This window comes from Lithobates pipiens, unplaced genomic scaffold, assembly GCF_037356315.1.
Source record: "Lithobates pipiens isolate NorthernLeopardFrog02 unplaced genomic scaffold, aLitPip1_a1.2 Scaffold_16, whole genome shotgun sequence".
In the NCBI taxonomy this organism is placed as follows: Eukaryota; Metazoa; Chordata; class Amphibia; order Anura; family Ranidae; genus Lithobates; species Lithobates pipiens.
In genome coordinates this window covers 249,196,367-249,215,420 of record NW_027507748.1, presented here as the reverse complement: position 1 = coordinate 249,215,420, position 19,054 = coordinate 249,196,367, and the positions used below count along the sequence as shown (strand labels likewise).

Here is a 19,054-nt window from a genome sequence, read left to right as displayed (position 1 = left end):
AATGCATCTTTAGTCACATATACAAGGGCTGAGATGTGAGAAGCAGCTGCACCACCAAGTGGTTCCAATGACTCACCCTGGCTTGCCATAGGTGGTATCTCAGGAGAGGATGACAGTGTGGAGGCACGACTGCCGTTCCCAGCGCCCGGGGGTGGGATTTTTGGTATCTTTGTGGTGTCTTTTTTGGAAGCCATAGTGCCGAGTACAAAAAGCAGAGGTACTAAAAGTAAATGCACAACTCGCTGAGCAAATAGTCTGGCAAAAAAATAGGATTTTTAAAACCTGTAAGGGTTCAAAAGTCTGCTTTTGCAAAGCTGACAGGACCAAATTCAAATCCCAAGGATTTAGGGGTGTCCTGCTCAGAGGACTGATCCGTGTTGTCCCCTGCACAAAGCTACGCACTAAAGAGTGAGAAGCTAAAGGCCATTGAAAGAACACTGAGGAGGCCGAGATCTGGGCCTTGATGGTATTCAAGGCCAGATTCATCTCTAATCCCATCTGTAGGAAATCAAGGATTCTACCTATAACATATTTCCTGGGTTGCCAACCCTTGGACCCGCAACAGGCAACATATGCCTTCTAGACTCTATAGTAAATGATCCTGGAAGCTGGCTTCCTGGCATTATTCAAGGTAGATATGACTGAAGGAGATAAACCACGATCCCTTAGGATGTGGGTCTCAACAGCCAGACCGTCAAATTTAGCATCTGTGAGGTAGGATGGAATACTGGACCCTGCAAAAGAAGGTCCGGTCTTAATGGCAGACTCCAGGGAACTCCTACTGCCATCCTTATGATCTCGGCGAACCAAGGCCTTCTGGGCCACAAGAATCACCTCCTTTGTTCCTGCCTGATCCTGCGAAGAAGACGTGGAAAGTAGCAGAACTGGAGGAAATGCATAGATCAGAGAAAACTGATCCCATGGGAAGACTAATGCATCTGTTCCGCAAGCTAGCGGATCCCTTGTCCTTGACACAAAGTTGTTGACTTTGTTGTTGAATCTGGATGCGAACAGGTCCACGTCCAGAGTACCTCATCTCTGACATATCGCAAGAAAGATGTCGGGGTGAAGAGGCCACTCTCCTGGAAATAATTGTTGACGGCTCAAATAGTCCGCCTGCCAATTCTCTATCCCGGGATTGAAAATTGCCGATAGGCAAGGGACGTTGTGTTCTGCCCAAGACAGAACGTGATTCACCTCTCTCTGGGCTGCATGACTGCTCGTGCCCCCTGGTGATTGACGTAAGCCACAGCCATGGCATTTTCGGACTGAATCCTGACAGGACAGCCCTTCAGTCTGACCATCCAGGCTCTTAAAGACAAGATATTGATAGGCAAGGTACTAAGCCTTTCTAACCTGGACCACATTCCCTGGACAGAATCTTCTTCCAGGACCGCTCCCCAGCCTAAAAGACTGGCATCCGTGGTTACTACCTTTCAGGTGGCAGGTAGAAATGACCTTACCTTTTGAAGGTTGCTGGATATCAGCCACCAATTTAGGCTCTGACGTATGTTGGGAGCAAGCTAAATTGGAAAATCTAGGCCTGAACCCCTTTGTTCCAGGCTGACAGGATTGCACTTTGTAGCAATCTTGAATGAAACTGTGCCTAAGTGATGGCCTCGAAGGAGGCCACCAGCTTCCCCAATAATCTCATGAACAACCGAATGGAAGGCTTTTTCTTTGCCTTGATGAGATGGATTAGTTCTACAATAGAACCTTTGATACAATAGAATCATTGGAGGTAGAAATATCTTTCCCTGCCTGGTATCGATGATTAGTCCCAGGTACTGTACTCTCCTTGATGGCCTCAAGGATGATTTTTCTAGGTTGAGAACCCATTCTAGAGATTCCAGGTAGTTTACCGTTGTCACCAGACCGTGGTCTAACCTGGAAACCAAATGGTCTACTAAGAGTAGTTGTCCAAATAGGCTAGGACCATTATGCCCTGCGCCCTTACTCTGTCTAAAGCAAGAGCCAGAATCTTTGAAAATACTTGAGGAGTTGTGGCTAGACCGAATGGCAGGCCACAAACTGAAAATGTCTGTTTTCTACTTCGAAGCGTAGAAACGTCTGGTGAGCGGTTAATACTGGCACATTTAGATAGGCATCCTTGATATCGATTGAAGCCAAAAATTCCCTTCCTTGGAGGATGGCTACTACCGACCGAATTGACTCCATGCGGAAGGATCCGATGCTCAAGTGCCGATTTAGATCTCTGAGCTCTAAAATAGTTCTTACATCCCAGTTTGTTTTCGGGACTGTGAAGAGGTTTTAATAAAAACCTGTGCCCTGTTCCTCTTAAGTGAACCTCTGATATGAGTGCCTTGGCTAGCAGATGGTCTAGTGCTAGGAGAGCTTTTTTCTGGGTCTGTGGGAACCCAGTAAAACTCGGAATTCTAGTTTGTAACCTAGAGAAACCGCAGAAGCCACCCACTTGGCCTGACATTGCTCTTGCCAAATCTTTGAAAATTGCAGGAGCCTTCCCCCCACCCGAGCGAGCACGGGTGCCCCTTCAGAAGGAGGCTTTAGTACTCTGCTCGGTGGGCTTCTTTCCCAGAGATCTTTTCTGACCTTGGTGCTGTCCCTGGGGTTTCCCCCTTGAACCTGCTAGAGGCTGATGTCCCCGATACAGGAGAAGAGGCCCGCTTAAATGAAATTTTTTTTTAATTTCTTCTTTACTGGCACCAGAGAGCTTTTGCCATTGGAAAATTTCTGTAGGTATTTATCCAAATCTTCTCCAAATAGCCGTTCACCATGAAAAGGGAAACTGGCTACACAGTGCTTCGGCTGACCAACTCTTAAAGTGGTTGTAAACCCTTACAACACACTTTGACTTACAGGTAAGCCTAGATTAAGGTTTACTTGTAGGTCCAAGAAATATCTCCTAAAGCTACACGGTTTAGGAGATATTTGCCGAAAGACAGGCACCACTGTCTACGGCGCATGCGCCGTAGACAGCAGCGCACTGAGCGCGCCGCGATCAACGGCGATATGCCACGCGTGGCGGCTCCCGTGCGCATGTGCGGGAGTGACGTCATCGCGGCTTCGCCGAATGACAGCGCCGGAGTGGCGAGACCCACAGAGAAGATGGATGCGCCAGACTACAGGGGACAGCTGTGACTTCGCTGGCTCCTGTGTCAGTTAAGTGACACATAATGGACTACTATGCGATGCATAGTAGTCCATTATGCTTTACCTTTGCAGGGAATGAAAGGGGAAGTAAACTCATCAGGGTTTACTTCCTCTTTAAGCCAAAGAACTTTGTGAGAATGCACTAGTCCCAACATCAGACGAGAGATCTGAATGGACACATCTCTCATAGCATCTACTTTGAAACACAGTGCGTCTTAAATCAGCGTACTGCTGAACCTGTTCAACAGGTAAAAATTTAAGCATCTCCTCAAACTGTTCCTTAATGGCCTGGGATACTCCCATTGTGGCCAGAACCGGCTGCACTTCTGAACCTGCTAGAGCCATCTGGTTGTTAGAAAGGTGCTCCAGCTTCTTATCTGCTGAATCCTTTAACATGAGCGCATTATCAACCGGACATATGAGGTTCTTATTTACAGAGGTAATCGCAGCATCAACCGCTGGAATCCCCCATTTCTTATAGAAATCCTCTTTCATAGGATACAGTTTGGCGAATCTCTTAGGAGGATAAAACTGTTTATCTGGACACTCCCACTACCTACATAAGCTTTCTTAGCCACGCGTGGATAGGAAAGGCATCCCCCGCCAGAGGAGGTTTTAATGATCCGAACTTAGAGATGGGATCATCAGCAAAAAAGTTGAACGAACCAACTTGGTGAGAGCGTGCACAAGCAAGCTCTCCTGCGGTGATACTCCTTCCGTGTTAGGATCCTCAGAAGAGGATAAGCCAGTATCTTCCACATCTCTAGTAAAATCTGCCTGATCTCGGGCATCCTGAACCTCCAGAGGAGGATCTTGAGCACTCTATGGGGATCTACTGCGTTTAACCCCGCTCTGAAGGGAAAAATAAATAAATAAATCGCATCAAGCTTTTTCTCTAAGCCAGCGATGGTAGAGGACAATACCTCACATGTAATTCAGCCCTCAGGGGCTGAAGCATCTTGAGTGACTGCAATAACCGCTTCCCCTGATGGCTCAATCTGACCGGCTGTAACACTCTCAGAGAAGGATGACATTCTTTTGGACAGGGTCTTAGTTTGTTGTGACCCCTTAGAACCCTTAGAGGAGTTCCTGGCCCCCTTGCCACTCATAGCTTACAGTACAAAGCAGAGGCACTACCAGAAAAAGAATGTTACACATGCTAGGCTATAGTACAGTAAAAAAGCTGTTATTAGTCCTAGCTATACAGTACAATGTTGTCAACAAAAGGGGAATGCCTGTGTCACCAAACCTGACCAGCAACCACTGCTTTGTCCCTCCACCGCCTGTATAGCTTAAAATATTTGCTCCACGTGTGGCCGGCATCAGACGCAGTTTAGCCACGCCCCCTTGCTCTTTCAACAGAGAAGAGGCAGCTGGCTGGCATTCAATAGATCAAAAATTGCCAATCTGGGGGCCCAGGAAGAGATCAGAACCCCCTTCATACCTGAGGGTCTGAGCTGGCTTGATTGGAGAGGAGAGTGGAGCTTCTGCCGTTTCCAGTATCAGAATGGTGAGTGCTCAATACAGCCTCCAGTGGTGACACAGACATGACAAAACAATACATGGAAGGAGAAATTCCTGAGAAAATCTCCCCTACCTTTCTTCGCAGCAGGGTTTATTGGAGATTAAAAAAAAAAAAATCTTCACAGTAGGCGCTGAGACCCTAAAAGGAAACCTTCAGGAACAGGGCAACACTCAGGTAATCCCACAATCCTAGACCTGTGAGAAGACCCTGCCAGTAAACTTTTTTTGGCCTTACTACCAAAAATACTGGAGCCCAGGGCCCAGCTCTTAAAGCAATTGCAAGCAAAACTGTCTTCGGATGGCGAGGCCCTGGTACCATTAATTTAGTCCATTACGGAGACATCAGAACGGATCCGGTCAGGATGGCTGGCTCTCAAAGGATTACTGCCCATGGAGCTCAGTATAGAAATCCTTACACGTGCCCAACACCTTAGACACTGGCGAAAAAACGGAGGACTCCCAGTAGTGGGAGGGGTTCTATGGGGGAAGTTCATGCCTTAAGGGGTGTGCCAGTGTCCAGCACCTGATACGCTGATATAACCCATGTAGTAATTACTATGGCTCTGTGTCCCCTGATGTAAGAAAAGAAACAATGCCGCTAATAAACTTCAGCTTTGGTGCCGAGTATGTTATTTCCTGTACTGGAAATGCCCGCATGCCACCTTACATGCCCCTAGCGCTACCAGACTCCAGACGATTTAGCTGTGAAGCATCTATCTCTGTTGTCCCCAGTGCCTGCGTTGTGTGCTCCTTGTGGATTTACGGCCCGCACACCGCGCCTGCCTTAAGCCACACCCCTCCATTATGAAACATGTCCCTCCCTTTGGTTTAACCTAGGCATAGTCCACGCAGACGGCATTAGTTAACATGGTCCTTGGTCAGCTGTTTGTGCAGACCCAGAGAGAGGGAAGGGAGGGCTGAGGCGGGAAGTTTAAAAAAAGCTTCTGTGGGGAAAAGACAAAAATAGGAAAGCCACTTCAACCCCCGGGGGGCTAATGAACATGCTGTTTGAAAAAAAAAAACTGTTCTAAATGAGGAATCCCCCCTAGCTTCTGAGACACTGAGCTGACTGAGAAGCAACGTACTAAGGTATGTGCTTTTACTCCCCCCTAGTGAAGGCATGACATTTCACTCATGGAAGAAAAAAACATTGGTGAACTTTTTACAGTTCCTAGGCTTGTTCCCTTACCTTTTCCTCGCTGCAGGATACTGCTGTAACAGACAGATCCAAATTTCACCCATCACGGCAGGCTGCATTAGCAAACCTTAAAGGAGCGGGTCCCTTTTTATCGGGGTTCCACTCCCTTGGACCTGTATTAGCACCCCACCAGGAGAAGTTTTAGGTAATGTAAGCATGATCAAAAATCTCTGGGTCCCGGGGTCCAGCCCTGCAAGGAGAGGCGTTAAAGGCAAAACCTTGTGCTTCGTATATGAGATCCGGGTACCATCCTCCTTGACCGCAGTAGCACTTTGGATGGATCCGATCTATGGAAACTGTTTAAATGCAGCAAGGATCCCTCCAGTGGAGCTCTTCAGAGCACACCTTCACTCGTGACCAACATCTTAGACACTGGCAAAAAAACCTGAGGTACGCCTGGTAGGCGGAGGGGTTATATAGGGAGTGAACTTCCTGTATTTGGTATACCAGTGTCCATCATGTGAAGGTGCCTATATAGCCACATAGTGATTACTATGGTGCTCTTTGTGCCATGATGTACGATAAAGAATTTTTTTTCCCCCCAAATTGACTGACTTTTTTGTTTATAGCGCATAAAATAAAAACCGCAGAGGTGATCAAATACCACCAAAAGAAGGCTCGATTTATGAGGAAAAAAAGGACATAAATTTTGTTTGGGTACAGCATCGCACAAATGCGCAATTGTCAGTTAAAGCGACACAGTGCCGTATCACAAAAAATGGCCTGTCTTTGAGGGGGCAAATCCTTCCAGGGCTGACGTGGTTAAACTCTATTTTGTTTATGGCTGCTTGAGAACAGCTTCAGTCTAATACGTGAAGCATTTTCCCTCTATAGGATGTCGTTACCTGTAAATTGTTGACTGCCGACACCTTTGCGTCACTTGTTTCAACTACGCATTTTATATAATATTCTAGGCTAGCCTATATCTGTTTTCTCAAACAACAATTATTGATATTTTTTGTGTTTTAAATGTTTATAAAATATAACTGTTGAAATAAATGTCACATAAAATTCCCCATTTATATATTATACTTCTGTACCTATATATATAAAATATACCGATTTATTCAAGTGAAGAAAATAGGAGACACTGGTTCTATGAAATAAATTTTTGTTTGAGATGCAATATTTAAATGATATTTTAAACGTTTGTATTTGGATGATTGTGTTTCAATGATTCTAGACAATTATAAGAAAATATTTTAAACTAACAACATTTCTATATTCTGCCCAAAAGTTATTCAAGTTTGGTTTGAAATTCTATTTTCTAGGTTATAACAAGTGCAGTTCTAATAAACTCCTTCCTGCCACAATTTTTTACATCAAACATTCCTTTTGCATGGTGCCCCACCATGAAGACTTGATCGTTTATGTTTCCTTTTGATAGCTAGCAGCTGACACTACACAGCTGAAAAGCTTTCAAACCCCCTGTCCCTAACAGCTCCAGGCCTCACAAATGATCAGTAACCAATCAGGGTGTCAAACAAGTCAGCTATAATATAGTGATTGCCTGAAATCTGAAAGCATTATTCATTGACCACTGCACCCGCAGAAAGTAGTCCTATTTAATACACAGTTTGGTTTGAAATTCTAGTTTCTAGGTTATATAACAAGTGTAGTTCTAATAAACTGCCAAATGCGCGCAGGGGTTCCGTGTGCTGGGCAGGGCTGCACTCAGGGGGCTGTGGAAAGCGTTTTTCCGGAAACTTCCTTCTTAAAATTATGTTGCGTGTTATACACCAATAAATACAGTATTTGAATGTAAGGAGTACTATTCACCCTGGCATAAATATTTTCAGGGACCTCTCCATTGTGTTGGGAAATTAACTTCTAGTTGAAGTTGGAAAAGACCATCCACATTTATATAGGTAAACATTATAATAATAACTCCTGTTTAAATCAATGGACAAAAAAAAACAACAAACAAAAAAAACAAATATTGTTTACTGAATACATATATGGCATTTTGGTTTGGAGGAAAGTACTCACTTTTTTACTCTCTTCTTCTGTTACATCCGCATCTTCACTATCTTGGGAGTCTGTATGTTCCATTTTCACCTCTACATTAATCTGATCTGACCGATTTTCATTTAAGAACCACAAATCATCTGTTGTGTCTGAAACAAGGGCTGTATCTATATCCTGCAACATAAGAGGGTTCTTGTTAGGCTAAAAAGGTCATATGCTTAATAACGCATACTAGAACAAAATAAGATGTTTTCCAAAATGTTGAGATATGTATTACTCATAGTAGACATCCTCACTTTAGGCTGTATTGGGTAGACCTTGTGCAATAATACCTTGGGGTGGAAAATGCTAGTGATGTTTGTCAGTAGCAAGAATTGGAGAGCACTGGTTTCCTTAAAGTAAATCAGAAGTAATCAGTTCTGTTGGGGAATTACGAATATGTCGTCAGCCAGGCTATAGACTTGCTGGTGTCTTTGCTTGAATTCTTTCAACTTGTAGAAGTAAATAAGCAAGAATAAGTGGATGTGTAAAAGGTGTCCTTATGTGGGAAGAAAAAGATATGTTGCACCAAGTGAGTTTGATATGACTAAATTAGAAGATTGCCTTTTAGACATGCACAAAAAGTCTAGATAGCCTCTGGGTTACAAAACTGGATATGGCAGGTATTTAAGTATCTATAGGCAAGAGACTTTTTTCTTTTAAGTTTTGGAAAAAGGTGGGGGTGGGTTAGGCCGAAGGTCAAGTTTTTAATGCTTTAAGTGTCCTTAGAGAGGAGGTTCATCCCTCTACATGTACCAATGACCACTGTCACCGAAAAAGAAAGCAAGGGAAAAACAAAAATGTTACAGTTGTACCAAGAATAAAATGGTAAGGGGAAATCTTCCAATGGAAATACCTGTTCTGGGAAAAAATATTACTTTGAAAGATTACCTCTACTTGTTCTGTTTCTGGGGCACAGTCACTCAAAAAGCAATGGATGGTGTGATCAGTCATGGATATACACTCACCAGCCACTTTGTTTGTTACACCTTGCTAGTACTGGGTTGGACACCCTTTTGCCTTCAGAACTGCCTTCATTCTTTCGTGGCATAAATTCAAAACATTCTTCAATGATTTTGGTCCAAATTGACATGACATCATCATGCAGTTGCTGCAGATGTGTCGGCCTTAGAGATGGTTGTTCATAAAAATCCCAATAGATCAGCAGTTTTTGAAATACTCAGACCAGCCCGTCTGGCACCAACAACCAGTTCAAAGTCACTTAAATACCCTTTCTTCCCCATTCTGATGCTCGGTTTGAACTTCAGAAAGTCGTTGCTGCCATTTGATAGGTTGATTAGTAATTTGTGTTACCAAGTACTTGAAAAGGTTACATAATAATGTGACCAATGAGTGCATATTGACCTAGAAATTCAGTTTATATGTTTGGAAGTTTTCCCTGGCTGTGCGCCTGCCATTTTCTCTTCCTTCTGGTCTGGTATCACTTTTACTACTGTGGCCACATTCAAAGAGGTAAACTAAACTTCCAGCTCTTTAAAGTGGTGTTCCAGTGTTTATTTATTTTACACACCTCAGTGTTTAGGTTTTGTAAATGTTATGCATTTCTAAAAAAGCAGTCTCCCTGAGCGCTCCCTCATCTTCAGTGTGGGCAGCTGAAGCCCACTGGTATCTTGTTCCAGGATACAGAAGAAAGCGGAAGACAGGTCCATGTCTACTCTGCTCCACTCTATGGGCCCTCCAATCTGATCCACCCAGACGAAAGAGGACAGATCCCTACAGTTTTTTTTTTTTTTTTTTAGCAGATCGGATTGGAGGTAGGAGGGAGCAAAAGGACACAAATCCATTTACATCTGCTGCTCCATAGAGGTGAATGGAGGGTCCGACTGTAATCAGGACCGATTGTGTGAAAGGGGCTTAAAGCTGCTTTCACACTGATGCGCTGAGGTTTACCTGCACCGTGGGTGCAGCGCAGTGCACCTGTGGCATTGTTGAACTAGATTATATCCTGCAAGTGTGGTGCATTTTCTGAAACCGCTCAAGACTCCTGCATTTATGAGTTTTGGTGAGCTTTCATAAAGTGCACCAAACCAGCAGGTAGTAAAAAAAAAAAAAGTCTATGCCAGGTAACCCGCAGGTGCATCAGTTTAAAAGCAGCCCAGTAAGGACTACGTATACAGATTTTAGCATGTAAACTTACCTTTAATAATGATCTACCATTCAGGAATCTCCCTTGCTACCAAGATTGCTGGCTGTTGCTATTCTAGATGGAGTGCAATTGGTATTACTATACCTGTGACAGAAGGCAGAGATATACAGGAAGCATCGGCTTATGCAGTGCAGCTCCCTGCAATGCCATGCTTCTTCTAGCGCTGGCTCCATTTGGAACACTGTTGCTCTGGGATGGCAAGTCAGGACCCTGTGATCTGTGCTTGCCAATGCGTCATGCCAGAGCAAGAGGTTACGAACTGCATCAATGGCCAATTTAAATCATCTTTGTAGAGTAATTCGTTTGTCTTTTTACACTTTCTTTGCTTTACTCGAATATAAAAAAAAGCGACTCGCGCATGCGCAGTAGGGAACCGGGAAGTGAAGCCACAAGGCTTCACTTCCTGATTCCCATACCGAAGATGGCAGTGGCAGCACCCGAGAGCCGATCGAGAGATCGGCTTCGGGTGTCGACATTGCGGGCCCGCTGGGCGGGTAAGTGTCCATATTTTAAAAGTCAGCAGCTGTAGTATTTGTAGCTGCTGACTTAAAAACAAAAAACGGCGGAACTCCCACTTTAAAGGGTTTGTCAGCTACACTGCCTTGCCAGAAGTTGCGGGCAGGTTTTCCCTTTCATGGGGAATTCTTGTTTAGCAAGGATTTGGATAAATACATCCAGAAAATCTCGGGTGGAAAGAATTCTCTCCAGCCACTTAAGAGGAAAAGTAAGCATCCAACCTATAAGGGGTCTGTCTGGGGCTTCAGGCAGCTAGGTCCCCATTTTCGAGACAGCCGTTTTGGTGCCCGAGTCAAGAGAGGCAAGTCGTAAGGCCAAGGGCAGAGGAAGTGCTGGGTGCAAAGTCCTTCTTTATGAAGGGGTGCCCCCACTCATACCGGGGGGGGGGGGGGGGGGGGGCGGGGGGGAGACTACTGGAACATTCAAGTGTTTGAAGGGAGGTGTGGTCCTGTACAAATTAGTCATTTCCATGGTTTCTCAGGGGTACAAACTAAAATTTCAATTCTCTCTTTAGCGGATTTGTGGGTACATTTGACTTTAAAAATGTGGCTCTTGCAGTGCATATACCAACGCCTAAACTAGATCCTCAACTTTGAGAAGTCAGCTCTGGGGCCCACGCAGTGCTTGGAGTATTTGAGGTCAGTCAGAGATGCAGTTCAGATTAGAGTTTTTCTGCCTCTGGAAAAGAGCTTGGCACTGGGAGATCAGGTGCAAAATATCAGAAGCCAAAAGGCACCCTTCAATATGTCTCTGCATGAGGTTGCTGAGGAAGATGGTATCTACGTTCAAGGCAACATCACTCCAGACCATTGCAGAGGAACAGTCTGTCTATTTAAATAAGTCTAAAAATTAGATGGCCATATGTCGCTGTCCCACAGGGTGAATGGGTGGTTGATTGCTCGGAATCTGGAGAGGGGAAGGTAATTTCTTCTGGTGGTATGGAGGATACCAACCACTGATGCCAGGCTCTCTGGGTGGGGTGCTGTGCTGGAGATGGCCGCAGTCCAGGGGACTTGCTCATTGCAGAAGTCAGTACTGCCCATCAATATCTTGGACGAACCAGTTGCACGGGTTTACAATCAGGGTTCAGTCTGAATGCCATGGCAGTGGCATATCAATCACCATGGCAGTACTAGGAGTCATGTGATCCAGAAAGAGATGAACCACATTCTGTCTTGGGCGGAACATCATGTGCTATCTCTGATGTCAGTACACATTCCAGGGGTAGAGAACTGGCAATCGAATTTTCTCAGTCATCAACAGTTGCCGGGGGAGTGGTCTCTGTAGCCCAAGATATTCTCTGCAATCTGTCAGAAAAACTCCAGATGTAGATCGGTTTGCATCCAGGTTCAAAAACAAATTGGACAGTTTTGTGTCTAGTACAAGACACCCACTAGCAATAGGGGTATGTGCCCTGGTAACACCTTTGGACCAGTTCTTCCTAATCTTTCACCCCCAATTCAACTACTGCTGCCTCGTGTGCAGGATCTGGGAGGAGATAACACCAGTAATCTTGATAGCCCTGGCATGGCCCAGGGCTTGGTAAGCCAACATAGTCAATCTGGCAGTGGACAGTCCTTGGACTCTTCCGGTCCAGCCAGACCTACTGTCTCAGGGACCAATACTGCACCCTGTTTTATGATCACCAAGTTTGACAACTTGGCTATTGAAGCCCAAGCCTTGAAAGATTGGGGGGTCATTGGTCCAGTTATCTTCATGCTGCTGAGTGCCAGGAAGCTGGCTGCAAGGTGTATTTACTACACAACCATACTATATCCTGGTGTGAAGTTAGTAATTGACTTCTGTGGGGATATACGGGAGAATCTGCTCCAACTGGGAGTAAAGATCAAGGTGGCCTTAAGTATCATTAAAGCTGAGCTTTGGATACACTTTATATAAATATGGGTCTCTTGTCCTGAACCATGTCCCACGGTATAAACTGTATGTAGCTCAGGCTACATACAGCATACCGCACGGTTCCACGTTCGAGACTAGACTTTCAGTTTTATGACATTCAGTTATGTTTTATAGCAGAAAGTAAAAAATATTGTTTTGGTCGATCTTTGTTTATAGAACAAAAAAACAAAAAAAAAACAAAAAAACAAAAAAAAAAAAAACAAACACAGTGGGGATCACATACTACCAAAAGAAAACGATTTGTAGGGGGGGAATTTTTCTACTCACAGTAAAATCCCTTTCTCTGAGTTCATTGACGGACACAGCACTTCAATTCTTGACCTTAGGGTTATATCACCACCTTCAGGAGTAGGACCAGGCAGAAAAAAAAAAAAAAAAAAAGAACAAGCACAGCACTTGATGGTAGTGACCCCCCCATTCTGCTACAGGCATCTCATTTCACTACAAAGCAGTACAAAACACAAACAGGAGGGGTGGGTGCCATGTCAGTCAATGAACTCAGAAAAAGGGATTTTACGGCAAATAGAAGAAAAGAAAAAAAACTGTTTTCTCTTTCGTTCACTGACTGACACAGCACTTTCATTCGTGACCTTAGGGACGTCCCAAAGTAGTGCCACAACGAGGGGTGGGAACACTGAAAAAAGGAAAAAACTTCCACCCAAACAAAACCCCTGGTAATGGGGGCCAAAAACCTCAGAGGGCCGCCAGGAAAATTTTGCGGCCAAAACATGCATTTCAAAAATGCCCAAACAGCAACCCTGTAAAACTTGGTGAAAGTGTGCACAGATGAGACGACCAGTTAGCCGCACTACACACTTGAGAAACAGACGCTCGATGTTGGTAAGCCAAGAAAGCACTAAATCGCCCTGGTGTGATAGTCCCTAATGGCATAAGCCTGGACAATAGTCTGTCTGATCCAATGAGAAATAGTGGCCGACAGGCTCTTCCTCGGGCCAGCCAAAATTACAAACAGCGAATCCGACTTCTGAAAAGGAGCCATAACGGACAGATACACAAGGAGAGTCCGAACCACATCCAAAGAGTGTAAGGCAACCTCATCGGGGTGAGACGGTCGAGGACGGAAGGAACGAACAATATCATTTAGATGAAAGACAGATGTCACCTTCAGGAGAATCGAGGGATGTGGACGCAGCACCACCTTATCCTTGTAGAGAACCAAATAGGGAGACTTACACGACAAGGCCACCAGCTCAGAAATTTGCCGAGTGGACATAATATAGCCACTAGAAAGACCACCTTCTGAGAGAGCATGAGTAAGAGGATCTCCCTAATGTACTCGAACAGTGGCTTCTGAAGTACAGAGAGCACCAGGTTTAGAGCACACGGAGACAGTGGCGAGCATGCCGGGGGAGCCATGTGCCGAACCCCTTGAACAAAAGGTATGCACCAACTTGTAGCCAACTGCCGCTGAGCTCATTCACAAGCTCCCCCCGTGCAGTTCTGAGCTGTTCCCACACTATTCTCATGATCATCCTTACCCCATAAGGCAAAAACTTGTATGGAGCGCCATTTAAGGGCGATTGATGGTAAATTTGTATTTCTTCCATAATCACTCCAGCAGTTGCCTCCTCACCAAGCTTCTTTGATGGTCTTGTAGCCCATTCCAGCCTTGTGCAGGTTTACAATCGAGCCCCTGATGTCCTTTGACAGCTCTCTGGTCTTGCCCACGTTGGCGAGGTTTGAATGGAAGAGAGAGATTCTGTGAACCAGTGTCTTTTATACAAAAGTTGTTAGGAGCACTGTTGCTGGTCTGTGGGAGCCAGAATTATTGTTGGTTGGTAGGGGGGTCACATACTTATTTTACGCACGGAACTGCAACTCAATTCATAACATTTGTATTGTGTTTTTTCTGGATTTTTGGTTGAAATTCTGTCTCTATCCCTTCAAATACACCTATGATAATTATAGATCCTTTATTTCTTTGTAAGTGGGCAAACTTACAAAATCTGCTGGGATCAAATAACTATTTATTTTCGCCATTGTATGTGGCTTAGAAGCTGTAGGTACAGGAGTGACTTGGCACCTTTACATTACCAAGAGTGCTCTGCTATTTGTCATGAGAAATTTAGGCGAAAAATAAAAATCTTTTTGTGCCTAAGCACGGCTTAGGCACAAATAGCCTTTTCTAAATGTTCCCTATAGTTCAGCTCCACTTTATGATGAAACAAAAATACTCTTTGGCAAGAAAGTAAGCCTTGAATGTAAGAAGAAAAGTGTCAGAAACCATTAACCAGACCGAGACAGAAGTACAATTAAATCACACTTGTTTATTAGTAAAAAATAAAAAGGTAAATAGAGTAAGCGTAGTCAAAGCATAGCCAGAGTCCAATAATCGAATGTAGTCAGCCAGGCCAGAGTTCAATAACCATATTGGGTAATCAGCCAGGCCAGAAGTCGGGGATCCAAGTGGAGGAACAGCAAGCAGGATAAGGAGCCAGAAGGGACGTCAGTAAGCCAGTCTTTAAACAGGAACGCAGGAGATGGTTTCTTGTGATGTGACCAAGGCGAAGGCAGAGCTGGACAGCCTTAAGTAGGCAGGTCAGACGGGCAGGATCAGGAACAGATGGGTAACTGTGGAGAGAGATGAGAGCTGGCAATTAGCCGACAGCTGAGCAGCCAGCCCAGAGAAGGAAGGACTAAGCCAGCCCTGACAGTAGCACCTCCTCAATGACCCCTCTCCCTCGGAGAGCCACCAAGAAGGGAACACGTCTATGAAAATCGCAGGAGGAGGACAGGGGCATGTATGTCTGAGGATGAAACCCAGGAGCGTTCCTCCGGACCGTACCCCTTCCAATGCACTAGGTACTGTATGTGCCCACGGAACCTATGGAAGTCAACAATGGATTGTACCTCATGCTCCTCAACCTGTATAGGGTGAGGATATGGCACAGAGGTGGTAAATCGGTTGCAGACCAACGGTTTCAATAAGGAGACATGAAACACATTTGAGATGCGCATACCATGAGGAAGGTCACTGGGTTAATCCTGCGAATGATACGGAAAGGCCCAATAAACCAAGGTGCAAACTTCAGTGAGGGAACAAGTCGGAGGTTGCAAAATGACAGCCAGACCCTGTCCCCAACCTGGTAGGAAGGCGCAGGCATGCGTCTGCGGTCAGATGGAGTCTGTACCTATCATTAGCATGATGATGCAAAGCCTCCTGGACTTGTACCCAAGTGTAACAAAGAACATGGAGATGCTCCTCTAACACAGGAATACTCTGTGGAACAAACGAGCCAGGCAACATGGAAGGTTGGAAACCATGATACGCCATAAATGGAGACAATCGGGAGGCAGAATTCAAGGCACTGTTGTGTGCAAACTCTGCCCATGGTAATAGGTTAGACCAGTTATGGTGCTCAGAAATATAGCAACGTAGAAATTTCTCCAAGGACTGATTGGCTTACTCTGCAGCCTCAGACTGCGGGGGATACGAAGAAGAGAAAGAAAGCTGAATTCCCAACTGTACACAAAAGGCTCGCCAAAACCGGGAGACAAACTGACTTTCCCTGTCCGAGACAATCACCTTGGGTAGCCCATGTAAGCAAAAATGAAAGCCAGTTCCTTAGAAGTAGGCAACTTCTTAAGTGGAATACAATGACACATCTTTGAGAAGCGGTCAACCACCATAAGGATAACAGTGTTGCCTTGGGAATTGGGCAACTCCAATCCATAGACAGGTGGGTCCAGGGCCTCTCTCAATTGGGTATGGGTTGTTGGCGGCCCACTGGAAGGTGTCGTGGAGTCTTACTCTGAGCACACACGGAACAGGCAGCTACGAAGGCAGTTACATCAGCCAGTAGACTAGGCCACCAGAATTGTTGGGAAATTGCTCAAATAAGTTGATTCTTCCCAGGATGGTAAGCTGCCTTGGGAGAACGGTAAGTCTGAAGCATGGCAGTATGGAGACGCTCTGGGACAAAGCAGCGGTCACAAGGTTTCTCAGGCAGAGCATGGACCTGAGCAGCAAGAATTGTCACCCAAAGGAGAAGACTGGTGCGAACCGTAGCCAAGATACAATCAGGAGGAATCACGGGAACTGGAACCGACTTCCACTTGGAAGTGGAGGAAAATTGTTTGACAAGGCATCAGCCCTTACATTCTTTTGTTTTTTTCAAATATATATTTTATTCAACTCCAGAGAAAAAAAGGGGAAGAGGTCCCCACAGTACAAATAAAGGGGGTATACAGAGTCTAGGTTATGCAGTCCATATGTTTTGTAAGCTATTACCTTACAATGTACATCACAGCACATAACATTGAAAGATGGGTCAAGGATTTGTCTTTGGTTGGGTATACACCCTCCGACAACCATACACTTATAGATAACATAGTAGGGCCTCTCTCCCCAAACTTCCTCCACCATTTCTTAAGGGTAAACGAAAAGGCAATGTAGCAGAAAGGGGGGGGGGGCGTAAGGGCGGGTTAAGATATGATGGTCTTCAGGTGCTTTGTGTCCCTAGGAGACGCTGTCCCTCATCTGAATAGAAAAAGATACTCCATGTGTACCAGGTCTTCTTGTAGGTCTCTTGCCTATTTTGCTCTGTGAGGATTAAATCCTCCATTTTCCTCCTCTTCTACCTTGCATAACCATTGTGCGATGGTTGGAGGGGAGAGCTGCTTCCAAAAGAGGGGTATGCACGCCTTTGCTGCATTGAACAAGTGGCGTATTATTGACTTTTTGTATGTTTTGGTAGGCATATTTTAATGGTGGAATAGGAAGAATGCAGCTTCCTCTGGGATCGGGTATTCTGTAAACTTCTGTGTAATATGTTGGACTCTTGATTGAATGATTTGAGGTAAAGGGGAAAGTATCTATGCCATCTGGTAGGTGTAAGGTACCAACGGGAAAGCAACTTAAAATTTGTCTCTTGCATTTTAGTACACATGGAGGTTTTAAGAGCAAAAGTAATAATGCGTTGTCTTTGTACCGTTGAGAATGTATAATTTAGGTCTCTATCCCATCTGGCCAGGCATGACAGTTGCGGCAGATCTTTTGGTATATTCAGCAGGGTATATGTTTGGGAAAGAGTATGAGCCAATGAGTCCATACCTGAATAGATGTCTTCAAAAGATGTCTGCTGGCGTACAAAGTCCTGGGGTCTAGGTATGGAGTGGAGGAAGTGGTGTAATTGTGCCGCTCTCCAAAAAGGAAGTTGGAAGGCTCCTGTGGGATCGGTCAGTTCAAGCATGGTTGGCCATTTCCCATTGATTACAAATTTAGCTGCATGATCATAGAGTCTCTGAGGGCGGCGTATTCTGCGTAGACCCGGCTCAAAGTTTGGGTGGCCGAGTATTGGGAGCAGTGGGGAGTTTTTGGACGTAAGGGATGCCCGGTTGGAGGCTAGGTGACTATGTCTCAGTGTAGTACCCATCAGCGGGTATGACTTCAATCCTGGAGGTAAGGCACTGTAACACCAGAGTGCGCCTTTTAAAGGTATGTGGGTTTGGGATTGTTCAATTTGTACCCAGAGTTCAGATGTCCTATTATGTCTCCAATCAAGTATCTGCCCCAAATGAGAGGCTAGATAGTACTGTCGTATGTCTGGCAGCGCCAACCCTCCGTAGTGTTTGGGAAGCAACATTTGCGGTTAAGCCTGGGTTTTTTATGAGCCCAAATTAATCGGCTGAACAGGGCCTGTGACTGAAGTAGGAGGGTGGGATCTGTATCGGCAGGGCTTGGATGAGGTAGATGAATTTGGGTAATATGCTCATTTTTTGACTAAATGTACAAGTATAAGAACTTGTGGTGCATACAAACCCAGGAGCATACAATGGCCTACTGGGGGCATGAGCAGTCAACAGCCGGTAGCCGAGGACCCGGGTCTCCCACCCACCCCGGCAATACTAAAATGTTCATTTGTTACTCAAAACTTTATAACATTACTTGATGGTCAGGTGTAATTCAGCTAAACATTTATAAGCATTCATCTGAAGAAAGGGGTCAACAGAAGACTAACTAGGTGCGCCCCACTAGACCCACGGGTAACACTCCGAGGGCGCAGTGAGGCGATCAACATCCCCACCAACTATGAAAAGCAGAGAAACGCCTCCCTCCTCCCTGCCCCAGCAGTAAAACAAAGTCCAAAGAAAAAAAGGGCACAGGTGGGGGGTATTCCCACCCTTCAGAGATCATGCTCCGGCTCAGTGTATTAACCAGTATCCTACCCAGTCATGTGCCCGAAAGCTTCAGGGCAGCGTTGCTCCAGAGCTCTCCCAACGGTGCCCACAGATCTCCCCTCCGCAACCCAATGGGACTGTTGGAACTTGCAGCATATTATATTCCTGGGGTCTCTCGGGGGAGAAGGCAGTATGTAGGTTGTAGTGAGCAACTGTTTTCTCAATCTGTGTGACTGCCCTCCCGCCCCCGACAGCTCATCAGAGCAGGATTCGAAAAAACAGGAACCCAAATTTCATATGACAACAATGAAGGGCATAATTGGTACACGCCATACGCCCTCTAGTTCTCCTATCCAGTGTTCAGGCCCACAGTGGACCTCCAGCTTAGCTGTATCACGGGGGGACCAGGGATTCCTGCAGGGAGGTTCCGGACAAAGAGCCCGGATAAGAGC

At 45.3% G+C, this 19,054-nt stretch overlaps 1 protein-coding gene across 3 annotated transcripts in view; it reads right to left on the bottom strand.

Moving 5' to 3' along the window:
• The window catches only part of MDM4 (MDM4 regulator of p53), a 207,819-nt gene that overhangs the window by 10,665 nt on the left and 178,100 nt on the right, over positions 1–19,054 (bottom strand). For all 3 annotated transcript variants that reach the window (XM_077481257.1, XM_077481259.1, XM_077481258.1), the window contains one exon: positions 7,844–7,996. In XM_077481257.1, coding sequence (XP_077337383.1) covers positions 7,844–7,996 — 153 coding nt within the window. The remainder of the gene's footprint in view (positions 1–7,843; positions 7,997–19,054) is intronic.